We start from the raw sequence: 15,779 nt of genomic DNA, 5'->3' as shown, positions 1-15,779 counted from the left end.
CTTTCTGTCGTTCAATGTCGCAGCGTTGGAGCCTTTCTTACTGCTCTCGCTCCAGGCGCTTCGCGAGTACCTGCCCTGAGAAAGCTAAAGATAATACTCGATCCCTGGGCGACTCCCTCGGACGCGGCCGTACAAGCGATCGAAACTCTGCTGAGATCCACTTCGTCACTAAAAAGGCTTTGGCTAGATACTGGTAAAGGGCGTTTGATCGACGTAGCATGCCTGGCTGGACACGGAAATTCATTGAAACGTCTTGCTCTAGCAGCTTCATCTGGGATGCAAGATCGGCACCACACCGGCTTTGAGCTTGATCAGCTCCTGGCACAGGCGCCAAACCTTGTCCACTTGGCAATCAACTTCTGCCCGATCAACCTTGGTCACGCTCGACATCTTGGTGCAAAGCTCAAGCTGTTCAAGCAATATGACGGTGACTATGTTCTGAATGAAGTGGAGTCTCTACTGGTACGTGAGAAACTCACACGCATAAGCCAGTCATTAATAAGCGGACCAGATTCCTATCGCGAAGCACCAAAATCTCGAGACACTACGGATTTTCACAGCACCCAGCATCGATTACGGGATGAATCCAAACCCGAATAGCCTGCAGTGGGTCAGCCTTCCAGAGAAGCACATATATACCTCACAAGCAATCATGCAGGCATTCGCTACAGAAGTCTTTCGTCTACTCGCTGGGCATGGGTCCAACATCAGAGCTCTAGCCATGGCGCCGGAACATGTGAACATTGCTGAACGACCTGTTTCCGATGAAAATGGGCATCAATGGCCTCGGTACTACTACAAGTATGGCGTGACCCGTACCATGAACGGTCAAGAAGACATCGTTGCTGTTCCGATACTTCCAGCTGAGTTTCCAATCCTTGTCCCGACTTGAGACACGCAGCTATGAAAGACCTCTCGGCTACTTGCGAGTGGTGAAGAAGTGGGCAGCACGGGTACGACGAGACTGCAAAGGGCGTCCAGGAAAGACAGGTGCGAAACAACGTAAGGAGTTGTGCAACATATTTAGATAGTATCATTATCTGAGCGCGGATTCTGGGATTCTAATAGCACCCCGGGCTCTTGTAAAGACATCGAACAAGTACAAGGACAATGGTTTCTTCCTAGAGTGCTGCGACATCAGGCCAAATTGAACTTATCAGCCCCCATCTAAGACTGCCTCCTGCCTCTCCTCGTCCATGTTACGTATACCATCTTTTTGCTTCACATTCCTTCCACATGATGAGTTTATTGTCTTTGTCTATTCCCTCCGCTTTCTGCTTCCCCACTATCACTTCTCCCTTCTCGCTCTGTCTGTCGTCGTTAAAGAGCTTTCCGTGCCTCCAACTTTAACTGCTTGAGTACCAACAACATCCACAGACTGACCGTCTCTTGTGCAATTACATGCTACAGCCAGCTACCCAAGAGCTCCCGTAATTCCTTTCCTCGTATCCCCGTCTCTAGCGTGGTGTTTGGTTTCAAACAGCAGAAAACTAACATCCTGATCGATCGAACACAGTACGCATCCCGCTAATGCAAGCTCTTTGTATCGCTGCGAACTGCAAGGCACACGTTAACGCTCTTCCACTCTGGCCAGACTTGGGGCCCTGTAGCAGAAGGGAGCTTCAACAGCAGCCAGTAGCTCTTGACAAGGAAAACAAAACCTCCCTGTACAAGCAGTACCGTAGCAGCCATAAAACTTCACCTCCCTCACATTCATTCACAACAGAACCAAGCCAAACCAAACAAAGATGTAGATCAAGTCTTCATAATCTTCATTCATCATCATAGCACGTATGCCTATTGCCTTTGACTTCAGTCAGGCCTTCCCTGTACCATCCTCCTAAATAATCTCCCACCCCAAGTGTTCCGGACTTTTACCTCCCCTCCAGATCTACAAATACAATGACGGCCACTAGACACGCCGCCAGAAAAAAAAGAACATTCAAAGTCGTAGCCACGCCCATGGAGCTGTGGATGGGGTGGGGTGGATGATGACAGAACAAGACACACAAAAGACACGCTCGCAGTGCTGAAACTGAAAACAAAACACAGAATGAGATCGCTGGAAGAGCAGCTGCGCGAAGCCATTCAAGGCAACGCCGCTTTGGAGGTTTGGATTCACTGGGCCCTCAACCGCCTATTAAGCGGCAGGCTGAGCACCAAACTCCGCGCCGCCACGACCCCGGGGCGCACCACCACGACCACGGTATCCGCCGCCAAAGCCGCGGCCGCGTCCACGGCCACGTCCACGTCCTCGACCTCCACGGAACCCGTCAACGCTGCCCTGACCAAAGGTCTCCATGTTCTTCTGGCGCTCCTGGCTCCTGAATTCCTGGCCACGCATGGCAGCCTCTTCCCTATCCTTGAGTTCGCTCGAGATGTTGTCGAAGAAAGAGCTCTTGTCGTACATGGATCCGCCAGGGATGACGACCTCCTCCTTTTGTGCGGATGCAGCCTCGACAGCTGGAACAGCTGGCGCATCGCCCATGGGAGAGCCAGAGGCAATGGCTTCCTTGATCAAGTCCTGCTTGTTGAACTTTGCATTTGCCGACTCAAAGTCGAAATCGGTTGTGGGCACCTCCATCTTGGGATGTTGAGGATGAGCGCCACCCCGTCCTCCCCTTCCGCCTCGACCGCGGAATTCGCCTGTTCCTCGCTGACGGGGTGGGTGCTGACGGCTCTGCTGGTCGCGCATGCCTTGCACCTGTTGTGCCAGATTGTTCATGGGATCCGAGACAGGAGGCTGACTTGGTGGTTGACCTTGCGCCTGACCCTTGTTCTGGAGGTTGAGCTTGGCCATGGCCTCGGCGACAGCTGCAGTTGCTAGCTGAGTAGCATTCTGCTGCTGAGCGGCGCTGGGCATCTGTACGGGAGCGGTAGAAGCAGCAGGCCCTTCTTGGGTATGAGGTGCCGTCTTTGCTGCTCTCGGGCTTGGGATCGGCACAGCGGGGATGATTCGTCCACCTTTGGGCCCACCCTTGGACGGCGGCTGAGTCGTCTTGGGGTGAGGTGGTGCCAATGCAGCCGCAACATCAGGCTTTGAGTCGACCGGTGGCGGAGGAGCCTGCTTGCCTGCAGCAGCCGATGTTGGTGTGGAGCCAGATGCCTTTGCGCCGTTCTTTTGTTGTGGCTTGACTGACGCACCATCCGCCTCGGCGACCTTTGGTTGCTGTGGCTGACCTGGCTTCTCGTCCTTGCCTGTTTGGGGACCTGACGGGCCTCGTGGGCCTTGTGGAGGTTGGTTCTGGTTCAAGCCGGGAGGGCCAATAGGCATGTTCGGTGAGAACGGACCAGGAGGCTGGTGGAAGCCTTGGCCTGGGGGGAACCAGCCTGGAGGAGCTCCAAATGGAGGCGGCGGCATGCCAAACGCGCCTGGTGGGCCTCCAGGACCTGGGAAAGGACCTGGACCGCCAGGGAAACCACCCGGAGGACCGAATCGGTTGCCGTATGCACCACCAGGGCCACCGGGTCCACCGAACGGAGGATATCCACCAGGCGGGAATTGACCTGGTTGAGGAAAATTCGGCGGCGGTTGTTGGCGACCGGCAATGTCTTGTGGACTACCCTCTTGCCGCGACTGGGCTTGTTGTACCTGTGGCGCATGCGTCGCGTCAGCTTTGCTTCCAACAAAATGTGACAAGAACAGATTGTAGGTAAGGATCTCAGAAGGAAGGCAACGGAAAATATCCACACGGTTTTGCGCTCTCGGTGGTTTAATGATTTACATCCGAAAATTTTACATCATCGAAAAAAGAAAAAAGCAGGGTGTTGTCATAGACTTACTCCGATGATGGCTGGGTCCTGGGGCATTGCAGGCTGGGCCTTTTCCTTGACAGGCTCCTCGATGCGCAGATCCTTCACGTCGCTGCCTCGGAAGACAATCTGCTCGTATACGACGTCTGATGGCGGGTATTCGTCTTTGCCGCCTTTGCGACCCTCTGTGCCAAAGGAGCGCACATTGTCTAATGAGACTGTGGAGGCTTCTGAGTTGATCTCAACGAGCGTGCCGACATAGCTGCGGGATGTTAGTCGCGTCGCACAATGAAGCAACGCCGTGTCAAACTAACCGGATGTCGCTCTTTGAGATGAGAGAAATGCGAGATCTACGCGTCCGACGTCAGCTAGAGCTCCAGCTCGAATTGGAGAGCTGCGACTAACCCGATGAACTCGGACATGGCTGGGTAACGTGGGTATCAAAACGGGTATCGAAAGGAATAGAAGCTCAATGGACAAGGAAAGAAGGCGGGAAAGTGGGTGTGAAGGGGCAGAGTGGTTGATGGAGGAGTGAGGGGTGAGAGAAGGTTGGAGAGCTCCGTGGTCGTGGGCTGAAGCTGAGAAACTTGGCGCGCGTTTAGCGAGGCGTAGTCTGGAAGCTTGAGCCTCCTTCATCACCTCGGGCTACCTTTACCCCACAGTGCCACCAGCAGTGTTTACAAGCCCGATAGGCTGCATCCATGCTCCGCCATAGCAGATGAACCTGCGTATCCTTGGCCCTTGAGGTCGTGATTTATTTGCTCTCCTAGGGTATTCTATAGTTGGACCGGGCTTGTTTTGGTTGGGCATCAGATCGCCCTCTTCCTCGCCATGAGCGTCACCAGTACCGAGGATGGTCTAAACGACATCTACGAGGCCCTAGATCGCTACAACTGGGACGACGACATTGAATTCCAAGCCGGTCTGCAAGCCATCGTTGGCAGCAACAGCACCCCAGAACAGGCGACGGAGCTAGCATTGCGCGCGCGATGCTTTTACTATGCGAGGTACGACACCATGTCACCTGTACAATCGAACAGCGTGCTAATAACCCTCCAGAAAGTACAACAAGAACATAGACTTTGACGCCTACAAAGCCTACCGCAACGCGCGTAACCGGCCTGCCCCAACCCCGCCAACACCCCACAATGTCCTCGCCTCCTCGGTCGTCGACGAGATGCTCCCACCCGGCACTGCTACACCCAATGCGTCCACAACCAGCCTGCCGATAAGCACAACTAGCGAGCTACCTCCAAGCACCGAGGCAAGCGGTATCATGCCACCGCCGACAACCACAAGCGAACCACCGGCGCCGTACCCAACGTCCTTTGCGCACATCGTCGAGTTGATTACGAGCGGGAAGCCGGTACCGGGAATCAAAGAGATTCCACCTACCGTGTTAGAGGGACAGGGCACGCAGCCGAGTAAGCCGCAGAGGAAGAAGCCGTGGGAGAAGCAGGAGGCTTGATATGTTTGGAGCCATGTTAGAACTGGTTGGAAGACATATCACATGATTGGATATCCAAGATTATAACAATACGATGCACAAATTCCACAACAGCCTACACACGCTATGCTATCTACAGACATCCATTCCGACATACAAGATTTTCCTGTTCATCCCGAACCCAATCCCAAAACAGCAACGGGGGTATATAGCAGAACCAACCTCCCAACCATACGCCCAATATACACAAGAAATCCCTCCTAGAAACGCAGCGCCTCCCATCTCTGTGCTGCTCAACGAAACGAAGCATAGCACTACAAAACAGCCTCAAGAATCTTATCCTTGAGACTCTTAACCTCCTCTTCCTTCTCCCACAACCTGCGCTGTGCATCCAGGAACTTTGTCTTCCACGCCGCCGGCGTCTCATTCCTCTCCCCCTCCTCTCTCCCCCTCGCCCCTTCTCCACCCAGCTCACCCATCATCTCCTCACTCGACCCACCCACCTCCAGGCCCTTGACAACCCACTCCCCGACCAGTCCCCCAAAATTCACCCCAAAAAAGACATCAAAAGTCTCTTTAATCCTCGTCCCGTCACGCGGACTCTCACTCTCTTCATCTTCATCATCAACAGGTGACTCGTACCCGTCTCCGCCAACACGGAACCGTATACATTCTACACGCCGCACGCCTCCCGTCGGCCCACCGATGCCGACGCCAACCGCAGATGTAAGACCTAGACAACTCGCTATCGCTACACCGAGCGCAGAGTCGGACATGACTTTGCTGTTTGCAGGCGAAGTTGAAGAAGAAAGACCAGATGCAGGTTTCGAGTAGAGCGGCTGTAGGATGGCTGTAGCCAGTGTTTTTGCTTCGTTGCCCCTCAGTCGTTTGCGGCGGTTTGTGAGCGGGGCGCGGATCAGTTCTGCGGCGAGAGCGCGGTTGATTGTCTCCGGCGCGATGGCTGGCAGTGAGGATGTGGCTGTTGAAATGTCTGCTGGAGACGTTTGCGAGCGCGGCGGTGGTGGCGGTCTTGTTTGCGCTGGCGTTTCAGAGGGCGTAAGTGCGCCGTGGTATGTTTGATGGGTCGGTCTATCAGGTTGTTTTTGATACATGCTCTGTTGCTCATACGGGTGGTGACCTGGTGGGACTTGTGTTGAAGCGGGGGAAGGGCCTAGATTCGTGCCTGGAGAGGAGTTTTCCTCGCCGTTTACGAGGACGGTTGGCGTAACGAGGCGGACAACGGGATTTCCGACGTTTTGAGGGACTTGCAGACTTAGCCGTTGCTTTTGAGGCATGCCGCCTGTGAACTGGCCTTCCATTTTGGAGGGCGAAATGGCGGATGCGGGGGTTGGAGGGAAGCGGAAGGAGTTCTCGGGAGCTGGGGGGTCGGAGTGCGCGCGCTCGACAATGGGGGTTAGATTGCCTGGCGTTCGGTCGATGGGTGGTCCTTCTTTGGTCTTCGGGTTGGCCGGGAAGGTAGTGTATGGTCCGTCTCGTATTGAACGGTTCTGCGGAGGCCGGCCACGCAACTTGCCAGTGGATGAGGTGTTGCTGGCTGACCATGCCGACGATACAGCGGGACCGTGACGCCGACGAGAGCGCGATCTCGCACTGGATGGTGTGACAGCAGACTGGGGCTCATCGAAGAATGGGTATGCCGACTGTGGGGTTACTGCTGACAGTGGGTGAGGGGTCTGAGGGGTGTCCTGCGTGTTCAGTCGCCACCGGATATGCTGTCCAGACATTGGAGAATCTGAATACGGAGTTAGGTTACTTTGGCCTAGGCGACTTGGTGCTGAAGCTGCTGTCAAAGCTGAAGAAGGCGTGACGGCAGAGACTGAAGTCCATGGATCTTGTGGTGTAAGAAAGCCGCCGTGGATATTGTTGGGATGGGCGCTTGTAGGATACGCTGATTGGGGCTGCAGGACGTTGCCAAACGGTATTGACGTGTCCAACTGTGGGCGCTTACGAGCCGGTGTGCTTTCATCGAAGTCAATGTCATCATCTCCATCGTCAGCTTTCCGTCGTCCGCGCTTAGGTTTGAATTTGGAATCGAGGGCCCGGATAGCCAGATCTTCCTCCAGAGGAACCCCATCGCGTCCTTCACTCGGGAATGGGTTGTGGGGGTGGGGTATCTGCAGGAAGTAGGGATGTTGCTTGCCCAGCAGATACTCGAAGAAGGCATCAATGTGCATGGCGCGCATCCATCGCTGTTTGTAATTAGCAGAGCTCAGAAGGATTGCTATGGCACGTAGCATCGTAGATCTCCAGCGCCATGTGAAAAAAATTCTGCGCCCCCGCTGCCTTGCTGAAGCCATAATCGCGGCCCAGCCGCGAAGTACAGTTCATCTCAGGTACGTCGGTCCTGTCAGTGGCTCGGTTCGCATACTGCGCCGGATACCAACTACATGGTCCCGATCACAATGAGGCGTTGGAGGCTTATATCGACTGCGCCGCATGACCCGGATGACATGCATGAACACAGGGTTGGAACCAATGACGCCAGAAGATGAGAAGACTGATGAACCAGTGTATTGGTATGAAATGACTCGGAATACAAGTGAATTGAAGAGCTCTTACCTTTAGTCTGACGGAGTATTGCTGCACCTTTTGCGTGCTTTGGCCCTCGTCCGTGTTTGGCGGCTTGACGCCCAGGTCGAGCGCCAATTGTGTCCATGTCTTGATTTCTTTTGCATCAAACTTGCGTATCAGCTCAAAGAGCGTCCATGTGCTGAAGGCGTTGCCGTCGCTCTTGGGCGGCGTCCGGAACAGCTTGACGAGTTCGGTCGTGTCGATGGTGGTGGGGAAGTTTGGGTTGCAGTAGAGGATGAAGGCGGCGTAGGCGTCGTCGATGGTGTCGTCGGACACGTCGCGCGAGGGCGTGTCGCGGTCGGCGGGCTCGTAGTGCGAGGCGTGCGATGTGACCTGGCGCGGCTGGCTGGTGGGGGAGATGTGGGCAAACCGCGGCGAGGCATTCGCAGACGCTGGGGGGGTCTGGGAGCTGCGCATGTCGCCATAGAAGCCGTGTGCGAGGTGGGCGGCATTGTCAGGCTGAAGTAGGTGACTGGACTGGGCCTGATGGGGGACGGCCGACATGGGCGTGTGCACATTGCGGCTGGCAGCACCTGTGCTCTGCTCCAGTCCCGGGTCGATTGCTGGCACACGGCCGTCGCCGCCTGGATGCCGGAAAGGCGAGTGCGAGTAGGCGGGCGCGCTGCCCGGCCCGGCGTGTTCGTAGTGTTGGTGGGCGTTGGCTGTGAGGTGCAGACTGTGCTCCGTCTCTCCCTCGTCGCCAAAGTCGACCTGCATGGTTCTCCACGGCGTGTCGCGCTCTGCTGCTTCCTCGGCCCGTCAGCGTGCCATGAGAGCCTGGGGATGAATCGCGACCGCGCTAACACCAATAGCAGGCCATGGATATAGCCCGCAGTGCCCGTAGAGAGTGATGGCCAGCCTGTCCGAGCCACGCCCCGAGGTTTGCTTCTTTCCGGCCACAGAGGGGTGAGGGATGGGACGTCTCTGGCAGCGGCTGCTGTCGCAACGGGGCCTGCGAGTCCAGCGCGAAGCGGTCCAACGATAGGATGCGATGCGCCCAGCGCCGTCGCTCAGTGTTTCTCGTCGCGGGATGCCGACTGCCTTGTTTGCGATGGCAGCGCGCGGTGAGGTCGCGTCGTCGAGGGTCCAGCGCGTGGTAATTTGCGGTCCTTCAGGTGCTATGGCGGGTCGTGCCTGCCTGCTTCGGGGCATTTTGGTCAGTTATGGCAGCTGAGCGGGTACCCCAGCATCGTCGCTTCTATTTTTGGATCGCCCAAAACCCACCACACCTCTCACCACATCCCATGTCGCTGCACCACAACCACCCCTGCGACCCGTCTTCTGCACGCTGACTGGCTGCCTATTTACACTCCGCCATGAACATGCGACAAATGTGCATTCAGTGGCAACCACCCCAACCCTCTCTAGGACTACCCGTCTCCCGAACCGGCATTCGCCGGCCAAACCTCGCTCTGGGCATATTGCCACTACGTACCACTACAACGTTATCTGGGGCCGGTATTCGTATTGAGGCCATGTAAAGTCCAAAACAGCACCATGGTGCGAGCACGAGCCAAGGTACAGGAAATGCAGAACGCTTTCGTCCTACCCGGACGATTCGGGAAAAAGAGTAACGCCACTTTTCTGCTATGCATCTACTACAGAATGAGATCTGAACATTAGGTACTGTTGTTCGATGACCTGCTTGGTCTTTGCGGTGCGCAGACGGGCACAAACGGGGACAAACACCACACAATCAGAAGACAGTCTCCTTTATAACGACCTGCGACATCCAATACAGTGTCATTCAATAGCGGTGTGCTTGCGTCTTATCCCCGGCACGTTCATCTTGTTAACAACGACCTCCGACGTCTTCTCGATCAACTCGACATTCAAAAGCCATGGCCGTCTTTGCTGATCTACCTGTGGAGATGGTCAGCAACGTATTCGCCTTTGTACGACAGAGACCCGATCAATGCGCCGTCTGCCTCGTTAGTCACTCATGGAACGACATCATGGCACCTATTATGTGGGAAAAGGCTGAAATATGCTTGGGAAATTCTGGTGGCCGATCTTTGGCAACGTTGTTGAATGCGAATTCCGGTATCTTGTCACACGTACGAGAACTAGAGATATGGGTATGCGGGCAATTGGTGCTCGGCTTGCAAGATCGTCTCAGGTTGCTCATAACAGCGCTTCCACGCGACCAACTTCGCACGATAAGCTGTAAATTCAGGGTCGAAAACTCAAACTTCCGACGCTTGTTGAAGTCGCAACGCAAACTCGAGGGGATCGATATCGATACTGCAATTATGAATCTTGGCCCGACAAATGACTCGCACCTTCTGTCTCGTGACTATCGCGCATGGTCAGCCTCAATCATGTCCGGAGTGAAGCAGGCAACATTTTCTCTTACGCTAAAGGAGGGACATGCCGAGGAGACTTTAGAGAACTTGCGCAAAGCGTTGGACGCGTATCCGATACTAGAAGACCTCAACTTGATCGCCGCAGGGGTCTACCCAGGTTCACTACAGGATATACTCTTATGCGCAGCTGAAGGCCAACTATTTTCTCGGCTCACATCTGTAAGTCTGGATTCATTGGATCTCGTGCCAGATGGCTCACGGCCATTCTGTCACAACTTCGACGTCACAAAGTTGCAGCAATTGAGACTCAAGAATTGCTTCAGTCTGGTTTTCTTTCTCGACAGCTTAACCGAGTCTTACTCTGAGATGTCTGGAGTGCTGAAGATGCTGTCAATCGAGTCGCTAAGAACTAACGATAGGCCAGTGGAGACCATAAGCTCTATTGAGAGATTTCTCAAAGCTTGTCCCAAACTTGAGGACATCTTTCTAGCGCTCGCCAAATTCGGCTGTGTAGGCAAAGACTGTCTCTTACCTCACGCCGATACACTCCGTTCGCTTGTCGTTGGCAACGACATGGCTGAAAAGCTGGGTCACTTCTCAAAACATGATCTAGGAAGCATTATGAAGGCTTGCAAAAAGCTTGAAAGGCTCGCGATCAATTTTCCACCAGTCAAACTGGGATCGATCTCCAAGCTAGGACGAGACTTTTACCTCAACGGAACTGAACAGGGCAGCGCAGAGCTTGAGGGCGTTCTGGTGGGTAATCCGAGGTTGAATGTGTCTTGATTCCTGCTAATGGGTACAATAGGCTGAACTTGCCCAATGCTCCACACTCCACACTCTCGGTATGCTCAGTAGGCCTGAGCTCGCATCTTCCGATATTGTGGACGAGAACGGTGATCGCTTGCCTGAGGACGTTGTGACCCCCCAGTTGTACGAAGTAACCATGCAGAACTTTGCCAACCAGGTCCTTCGTTACATGGCAAAGCAAGGTCTACCACCAAATGTCTTCCATATCGAAAATATGCATTCCTACGGACTGGCATCGTGCCCGATCGACAGATTGAATGGCCATGACCTCCGGCATTATACCTACACCAGCGGAAGTATTCAGGATAGTTTGGGTTTCAATATGGTAGTCGCAGTGCCATTGAGAAGCGCATACAGAGAGTATCCTGATAACTTCATCATACAGAGAGCTACGACCTAGAGGAGCATCAAATCGCTCGGATCGGGTATCTAACAGTGTGGAATTCCCGCGCCCAATGATCCTCCCAAGGACTGTGATAGGCTACTAGTGTCATAGCGAAGAGTGTTGCTCGATGTGTATACAAACGTCAAAAGTTGAGATGTGCACTAACTATACTGACCTTGTCCTCCATGAACATATATACTCTCCGATTTCACTCTTACTTAGGTACGGACCAGAGGCAGCTCTGCATTGGCCCGTGGTGAAAGACACTAAAGCCGCGTTAGATGCTTTCCAAAGTCACCCCGAACGAAGAAGGTATATCCCATATCACAAGTCTGCAAAGCGATTCACGTTACAAATCACTAGTCGTTGTTGTCTACGGATACGCAAGCAGCCTAGCGCGGTGAAGGACCCTTTGCGTGTCTACGAGTCTTGGCGGAGCGTAAACACTGCACGAGCCGAGTTCTTTCATTATTACCGTCACCTCGCTTGGTATAAGAATCCTGGGATTTTCTCTTCTTTTCTACTGACAGCATCACCTCTACGACAGACAGCATCAACTCTACGACTGACTCCGCATCTGCCCACATCCTCGCTCATCCATGGCACCTAAGAGTTTCTCCGATCTGCCACCTGAGATGGCCGGCAATGTCTTCGCTTTCGTGAGTCTGATCATACAACGGCTTTTGATGTGTCAGCTATGCTAACATAATCATTTAGGTGCGACAGAAGGTTGACCAAGGATCAATCTGCCTTGTCAGTCGCGCATGGAGAGATTTCATGGCACCCATGATGTGGGAGAAACTCGAGACGAACTTGAGCACTGCGTCTCCTCGCTCCATGGCGACCTTACTACATCCACACTCAGGCATTCTGAGTCACGTCCGGGACTTGGATATCCATGGAAAAGATGGGAAACAAGACCGCTTCAAATTGCTCATTACAGCAATTCCTCGAGACAGAATTCGAAGCCTCAGGGCCTCCTTCTTTCTGAACGCCCTCACATGGGGCCTCGTAATATCGTGTCAGCGCAAGATAGAAGTCCTGGGTAGTTCCAGTTGGCTCACTACTCCTGGCTCCTCAGAAGTATTCGATCTCGATTCTGCAGAAAATCGCGAGTGGACAGGCCCATTATTGTCTGAAGTCTCAGCGATAGAGTTGGCGATAGTACCATACGGGACACGGCATCAGCATATAGCCAACGATATCAAGTTCATCTCTCGGCACTGTCCGAAAGTCGTGGATCTTTTTTTACTCGATGGCTGCGATGAAATAGCTGGAGAATCCTCGATGTCTTTGTCCGCGCTGCTCAGTCACGCAAGAGACGGTCCACTGTTCCCGAACCTTACAACCCTGCGACTCTATTACCTGGATGTTGCAAAGGCAGGAGATCTACAACCATGCAAGAACTTCAATCTATCGAGGTTGCTTACTCTTCGTTTACACGGGTGCAACTCCCTCGTTCCTTTCCTGGACGGATTATCTTCGTTCTATACCGACAATACCGGCGAATTACATGAGCTCGTAATCTCCCTTGAAGACTTCTTGCACGAGCCGGCAAGAACTATTCAAGCTATAGAAAGATTGCTCAAGATTTGCCCTAAACTCCAGATACTTCAGATGGACCTCTCGGGGCATGGGCTCGTTGCCAAAGATTGTGTTTTAGCTCACTGCCAGACGCTTACCTCACTCTGGATTAATACTTCAACGTGGGGACCTAATCCTTTTTTCTCTGCTGAGGACATGGCATCTGTCCTGGGAGCTTGCACCAAATTGGAAAAGTTGGCGATCGACATGCCATTCTTGGATGTGGATCACCTCCCACAACTCGAGGATGGATTTCGCCGAGATGTGAATTTTGCGGCTATACTAGTAAGATAACCATTTGCGATCTTGAACCTTCCGTTACTGACAGAATCCCAGACTGTTATCTCTGCAATACCCACTTTACGCGCTCTTCGAATCTTGAACATTGTCGAGGTCGACCTTGATGACGACGATTTCGAGAAGAGGTTTCCCTCAAGTCTACACTTAGCCTTGCGTAAGATTCCGATGCAGAAGCTCGCCAACCATATCCTGCGTTTCATGACTAGGCAAGGATCCGACCTGAAGGTTCTTAGCTTCAAGCATAGTTACCTGGATATGAAATGGGAAATCGAAGAAAAGTTCAGGGACGGAAAGGGTCGTCAATGGCCCGAGTATCATTACTGCCGTGGCCGCACGACCGACATTACAGGCACAAACGATGTCATGATTGCGCATCGCTCGAAGGATATAGTACTGGAATACCCGGATCTTACGAGGTTCTTCGGTCACGTCTTCTAAGGCACACAGCAGTATGCAACTTGGAGTCGTGTGAACACGCTAGTTTTTCAATAAAACCCCCTGAATGTAATTGTATTGAGCGGCCTCTTGAATCAGACCTTTGTGATGGCCTTTGAGTTTACGAAACTTCGGGTAGTTTTCCAGATTCATACTGTCTGACAGCCATTGCGCATCCAGAACTCTTTCAGCAATTTCACGTATGAGTCTCTTAACACATCAAGAATCAATCAAAGAATTGGTGAAATAGCATTGAAACGCTGCGAAACCATGTGACGCTATGCTAAACTAACAAAGGGGTATAGTGCTTTTATGCAACCAAACGGCCGTTACTCATTACCTCTTCAAATCCTCCCCAATCAAGCCTTTTCAGACTCGATTTCCTTTGCTTCCCGCTTCTTCCGCCACACCGGCCCCATCCTGATCTCCAGGAACATGAGCGGCAACAACAAACAACAGATACCACCCCAAAACGTATACGTCCAGCCATCGCCCCAGGCTGCTGCTTGGCGATCGATAATCGCCACCAAGATGGCAGCCAGCGAGCAGCGCACCAGATTCGTACACGCCGTAGCGCCCGAGCTGCGCGACTGCAGGATATCGATGTTCAGCGTCATAGTCGTATTGAGGATCCCAATCGACGTCCAACCAAGCATGACGCCGAGAACCAGCGGCACGGCGATATGAGCATTAGCCTGGATCGTCCAGCCCCAACTTATGACGCAGACGATGAAGAGGCTCAGGTAGAACGGCATGATGCGCAGTCTCGCATGTTCAATCGTAAACTTGTCACCACACCGCTCCTTCATACTCGCGTACTGCCAATCGAGCATCTTGCCCGTCATGGTAGAACCCAGAATCATGCCCGCCCCGACAGGCAGATAGCAAAGCCCCAGCACCGTCTCCGATAAGTCCGGGTAGATCTTTGCAAAGGCCGAGGAGATGGTGGCGGTAATAGTGTAGTTGACAGCGTACACGAGGCCGGTAAAAGTAAGCAGGACAATGACATCAGGGTAGCTGAAGAGCACGAATGGATTGACGCTGTGCTTTGGCTTAGCGCGCGAATCCGGGTCAAAAGCTTCTTTCGTTGCTTTTTGGCCTACAATGGGCAGGATAGCGCGTTGAAAGCGGGGCACAGGGATACTCCCATTTCCGGCAATGGAGCGCAGGGTTTCGGGCAAGAAAAGGGCGATGCAGAGCAGGCAGACTGCGACCATGATGACAATGGACCAGAAGATGGAACGCCAGCCCAGCCCCTGGGACAGCGCGCCGCCAATGGCCGGAGCGATGCAAGGCGCGAGCATGGGACCGAGGTTGAACATGCCAAAGTATCCTCCTCTTTCTCGGGATGTCGAAATGTCGCCAATGACGCCTGCGCCCAAGGCGATGGTCGACGCGCTACCGCCGGACTGGAAACACCGCAGGAAGAGGAGCAGCCAGAAGTGGTTCGTGGGACAGAGGGCTAGCCCGATGCTCGATGCGACGAGGATGCCGAGACACACCAGGTAGACGAGGCGGCGGCCGTAGCGGTCACTGATGGGTCCCCATAGCATAGGGCTGATTCCTTGGAAGACCAGGTACACGGTAACGGTTTGGTTGATGTCTTCTATTGATTTCCCAAAGGCGCGGGCGAGTGTTGGTATGGCTGGGAAGTAGATGTTTGCTGGGAGAGGGCTATGGTTATGTTAGATATGACCTCATATGAGTAGGAAGAAACGTACCTATAGAACCCCGCCAACGCCACCATAGCTACAATGAGCCATTTCTCTTTACTCGTATAGATACTGTATGGTACCTCGACTTCACCTTCTACCGGTAGCTCAGGTGCTATAGCAGCCTCATCTACCGGTATAGGTTCCTGCTTGTCATCCATAGCAGCAGCAGCCATGACCAGAGCCTTGGATTCCAAATAGACAATTGACGCGATGGAAGAGAGCGAAGAGCGACAGCCTCATGCAAGGCTACGCCGCAGCGCCCAAGGTCCATGATAAACAAGTCTGCTCTTCCCGAAGCCGCTACAATGACCGTCGGAGTATCAAGCACCGCACGCTGTGTGGTTGGCCGCTGCCCACCCATTCCGGGCAACATGATGGAGATGCACCGGTGCAGACCGGCGAGAAGTCGGCAAGCGCGTCTACAATCATCAGGCCACTGCGCAGCGAGCATG

General features: G+C 53.6%; 6 protein-coding genes across 6 annotated transcripts; 4 read left to right on the top strand and 2 right to left on the bottom strand.

Moving 5' to 3' along the window:
• Positions 1–276: 276 nt before the first annotated feature.
• ACET3X_006282 (uncharacterized protein) lies at positions 277–892 on the top strand (the record flags this gene model as incomplete). Its single annotated transcript, XM_069452476.1, has 2 exons — positions 277–462; positions 512–892. 2 exons carry the CDS (start codon positions 277–279, stop codon positions 890–892), a joined length of 567 nt encoding a protein of 188 aa, XP_069306642.1.
• A 3,692-nt stretch (positions 893–4,584) lies between these two features.
• ACET3X_006281 (uncharacterized protein) lies at positions 4,585–5,221 on the top strand (the record flags this gene model as incomplete). The annotated part of the gene is made up of 2 exons (XM_069452475.1): positions 4,585–4,760; positions 4,813–5,221. 2 exons carry the CDS (start codon positions 4,585–4,587, stop codon positions 5,219–5,221), a joined length of 585 nt encoding a protein of 194 aa, XP_069306641.1.
• A 293-nt stretch (positions 5,222–5,514) lies between these two features.
• On the bottom strand, positions 5,515–8,509 carry ACET3X_006280 (uncharacterized protein; the record flags this gene model as incomplete). The annotated part of the gene is made up of 2 exons (XM_069452474.1): positions 5,515–7,410; positions 7,781–8,509. The coding sequence occupies 2 exons, from the start codon at positions 8,507–8,509 to the stop codon at positions 5,515–5,517; spliced, it is 2,625 nt and encodes an 874-aa protein (XP_069306640.1).
• Positions 8,510–10,113: 1,604 nt separating this feature from the next.
• Positions 10,114–11,308, top strand: ACET3X_006279 (uncharacterized protein; the record flags this gene model as incomplete). Its single annotated transcript, XM_069452473.1, has 2 exons — positions 10,114–10,854; positions 10,907–11,308. The coding sequence occupies 2 exons, from the start codon at positions 10,114–10,116 to the stop codon at positions 11,306–11,308; spliced, it is 1,143 nt and encodes a 380-aa protein (XP_069306639.1).
• A 1,725-nt stretch (positions 11,309–13,033) lies between these two features.
• ACET3X_006278 (uncharacterized protein) lies at positions 13,034–13,615 on the top strand (the record flags this gene model as incomplete). Its single annotated transcript, XM_069452472.1, has 2 exons — positions 13,034–13,162; positions 13,214–13,615. The coding sequence occupies 2 exons, from the start codon at positions 13,034–13,036 to the stop codon at positions 13,613–13,615; spliced, it is 531 nt and encodes a 176-aa protein (XP_069306638.1).
• A 356-nt stretch (positions 13,616–13,971) lies between these two features.
• ACET3X_006277 (uncharacterized protein) lies at positions 13,972–15,500 on the bottom strand (the record flags this gene model as incomplete). Its single annotated transcript, XM_069452471.1, has 2 exons — positions 13,972–15,286; positions 15,334–15,500. 2 exons carry the CDS (start codon positions 15,498–15,500, stop codon positions 13,972–13,974), a joined length of 1,482 nt encoding a protein of 493 aa, XP_069306637.1.
• Between the last annotated feature and the right edge of the window lie 279 nt (positions 15,501–15,779).

This window comes from Alternaria dauci, chromosome 5 (assembly GCF_042100115.1).
Source record: "Alternaria dauci strain A2016 chromosome 5, whole genome shotgun sequence".
Lineage (NCBI taxonomy): Eukaryota > Fungi > Ascomycota > Dothideomycetes > Pleosporales > Pleosporaceae > Alternaria > Alternaria dauci.
Note: the sequence above shows the minus strand (reverse complement) of the source record. Positions and strands in the feature narration are given on the sequence as shown.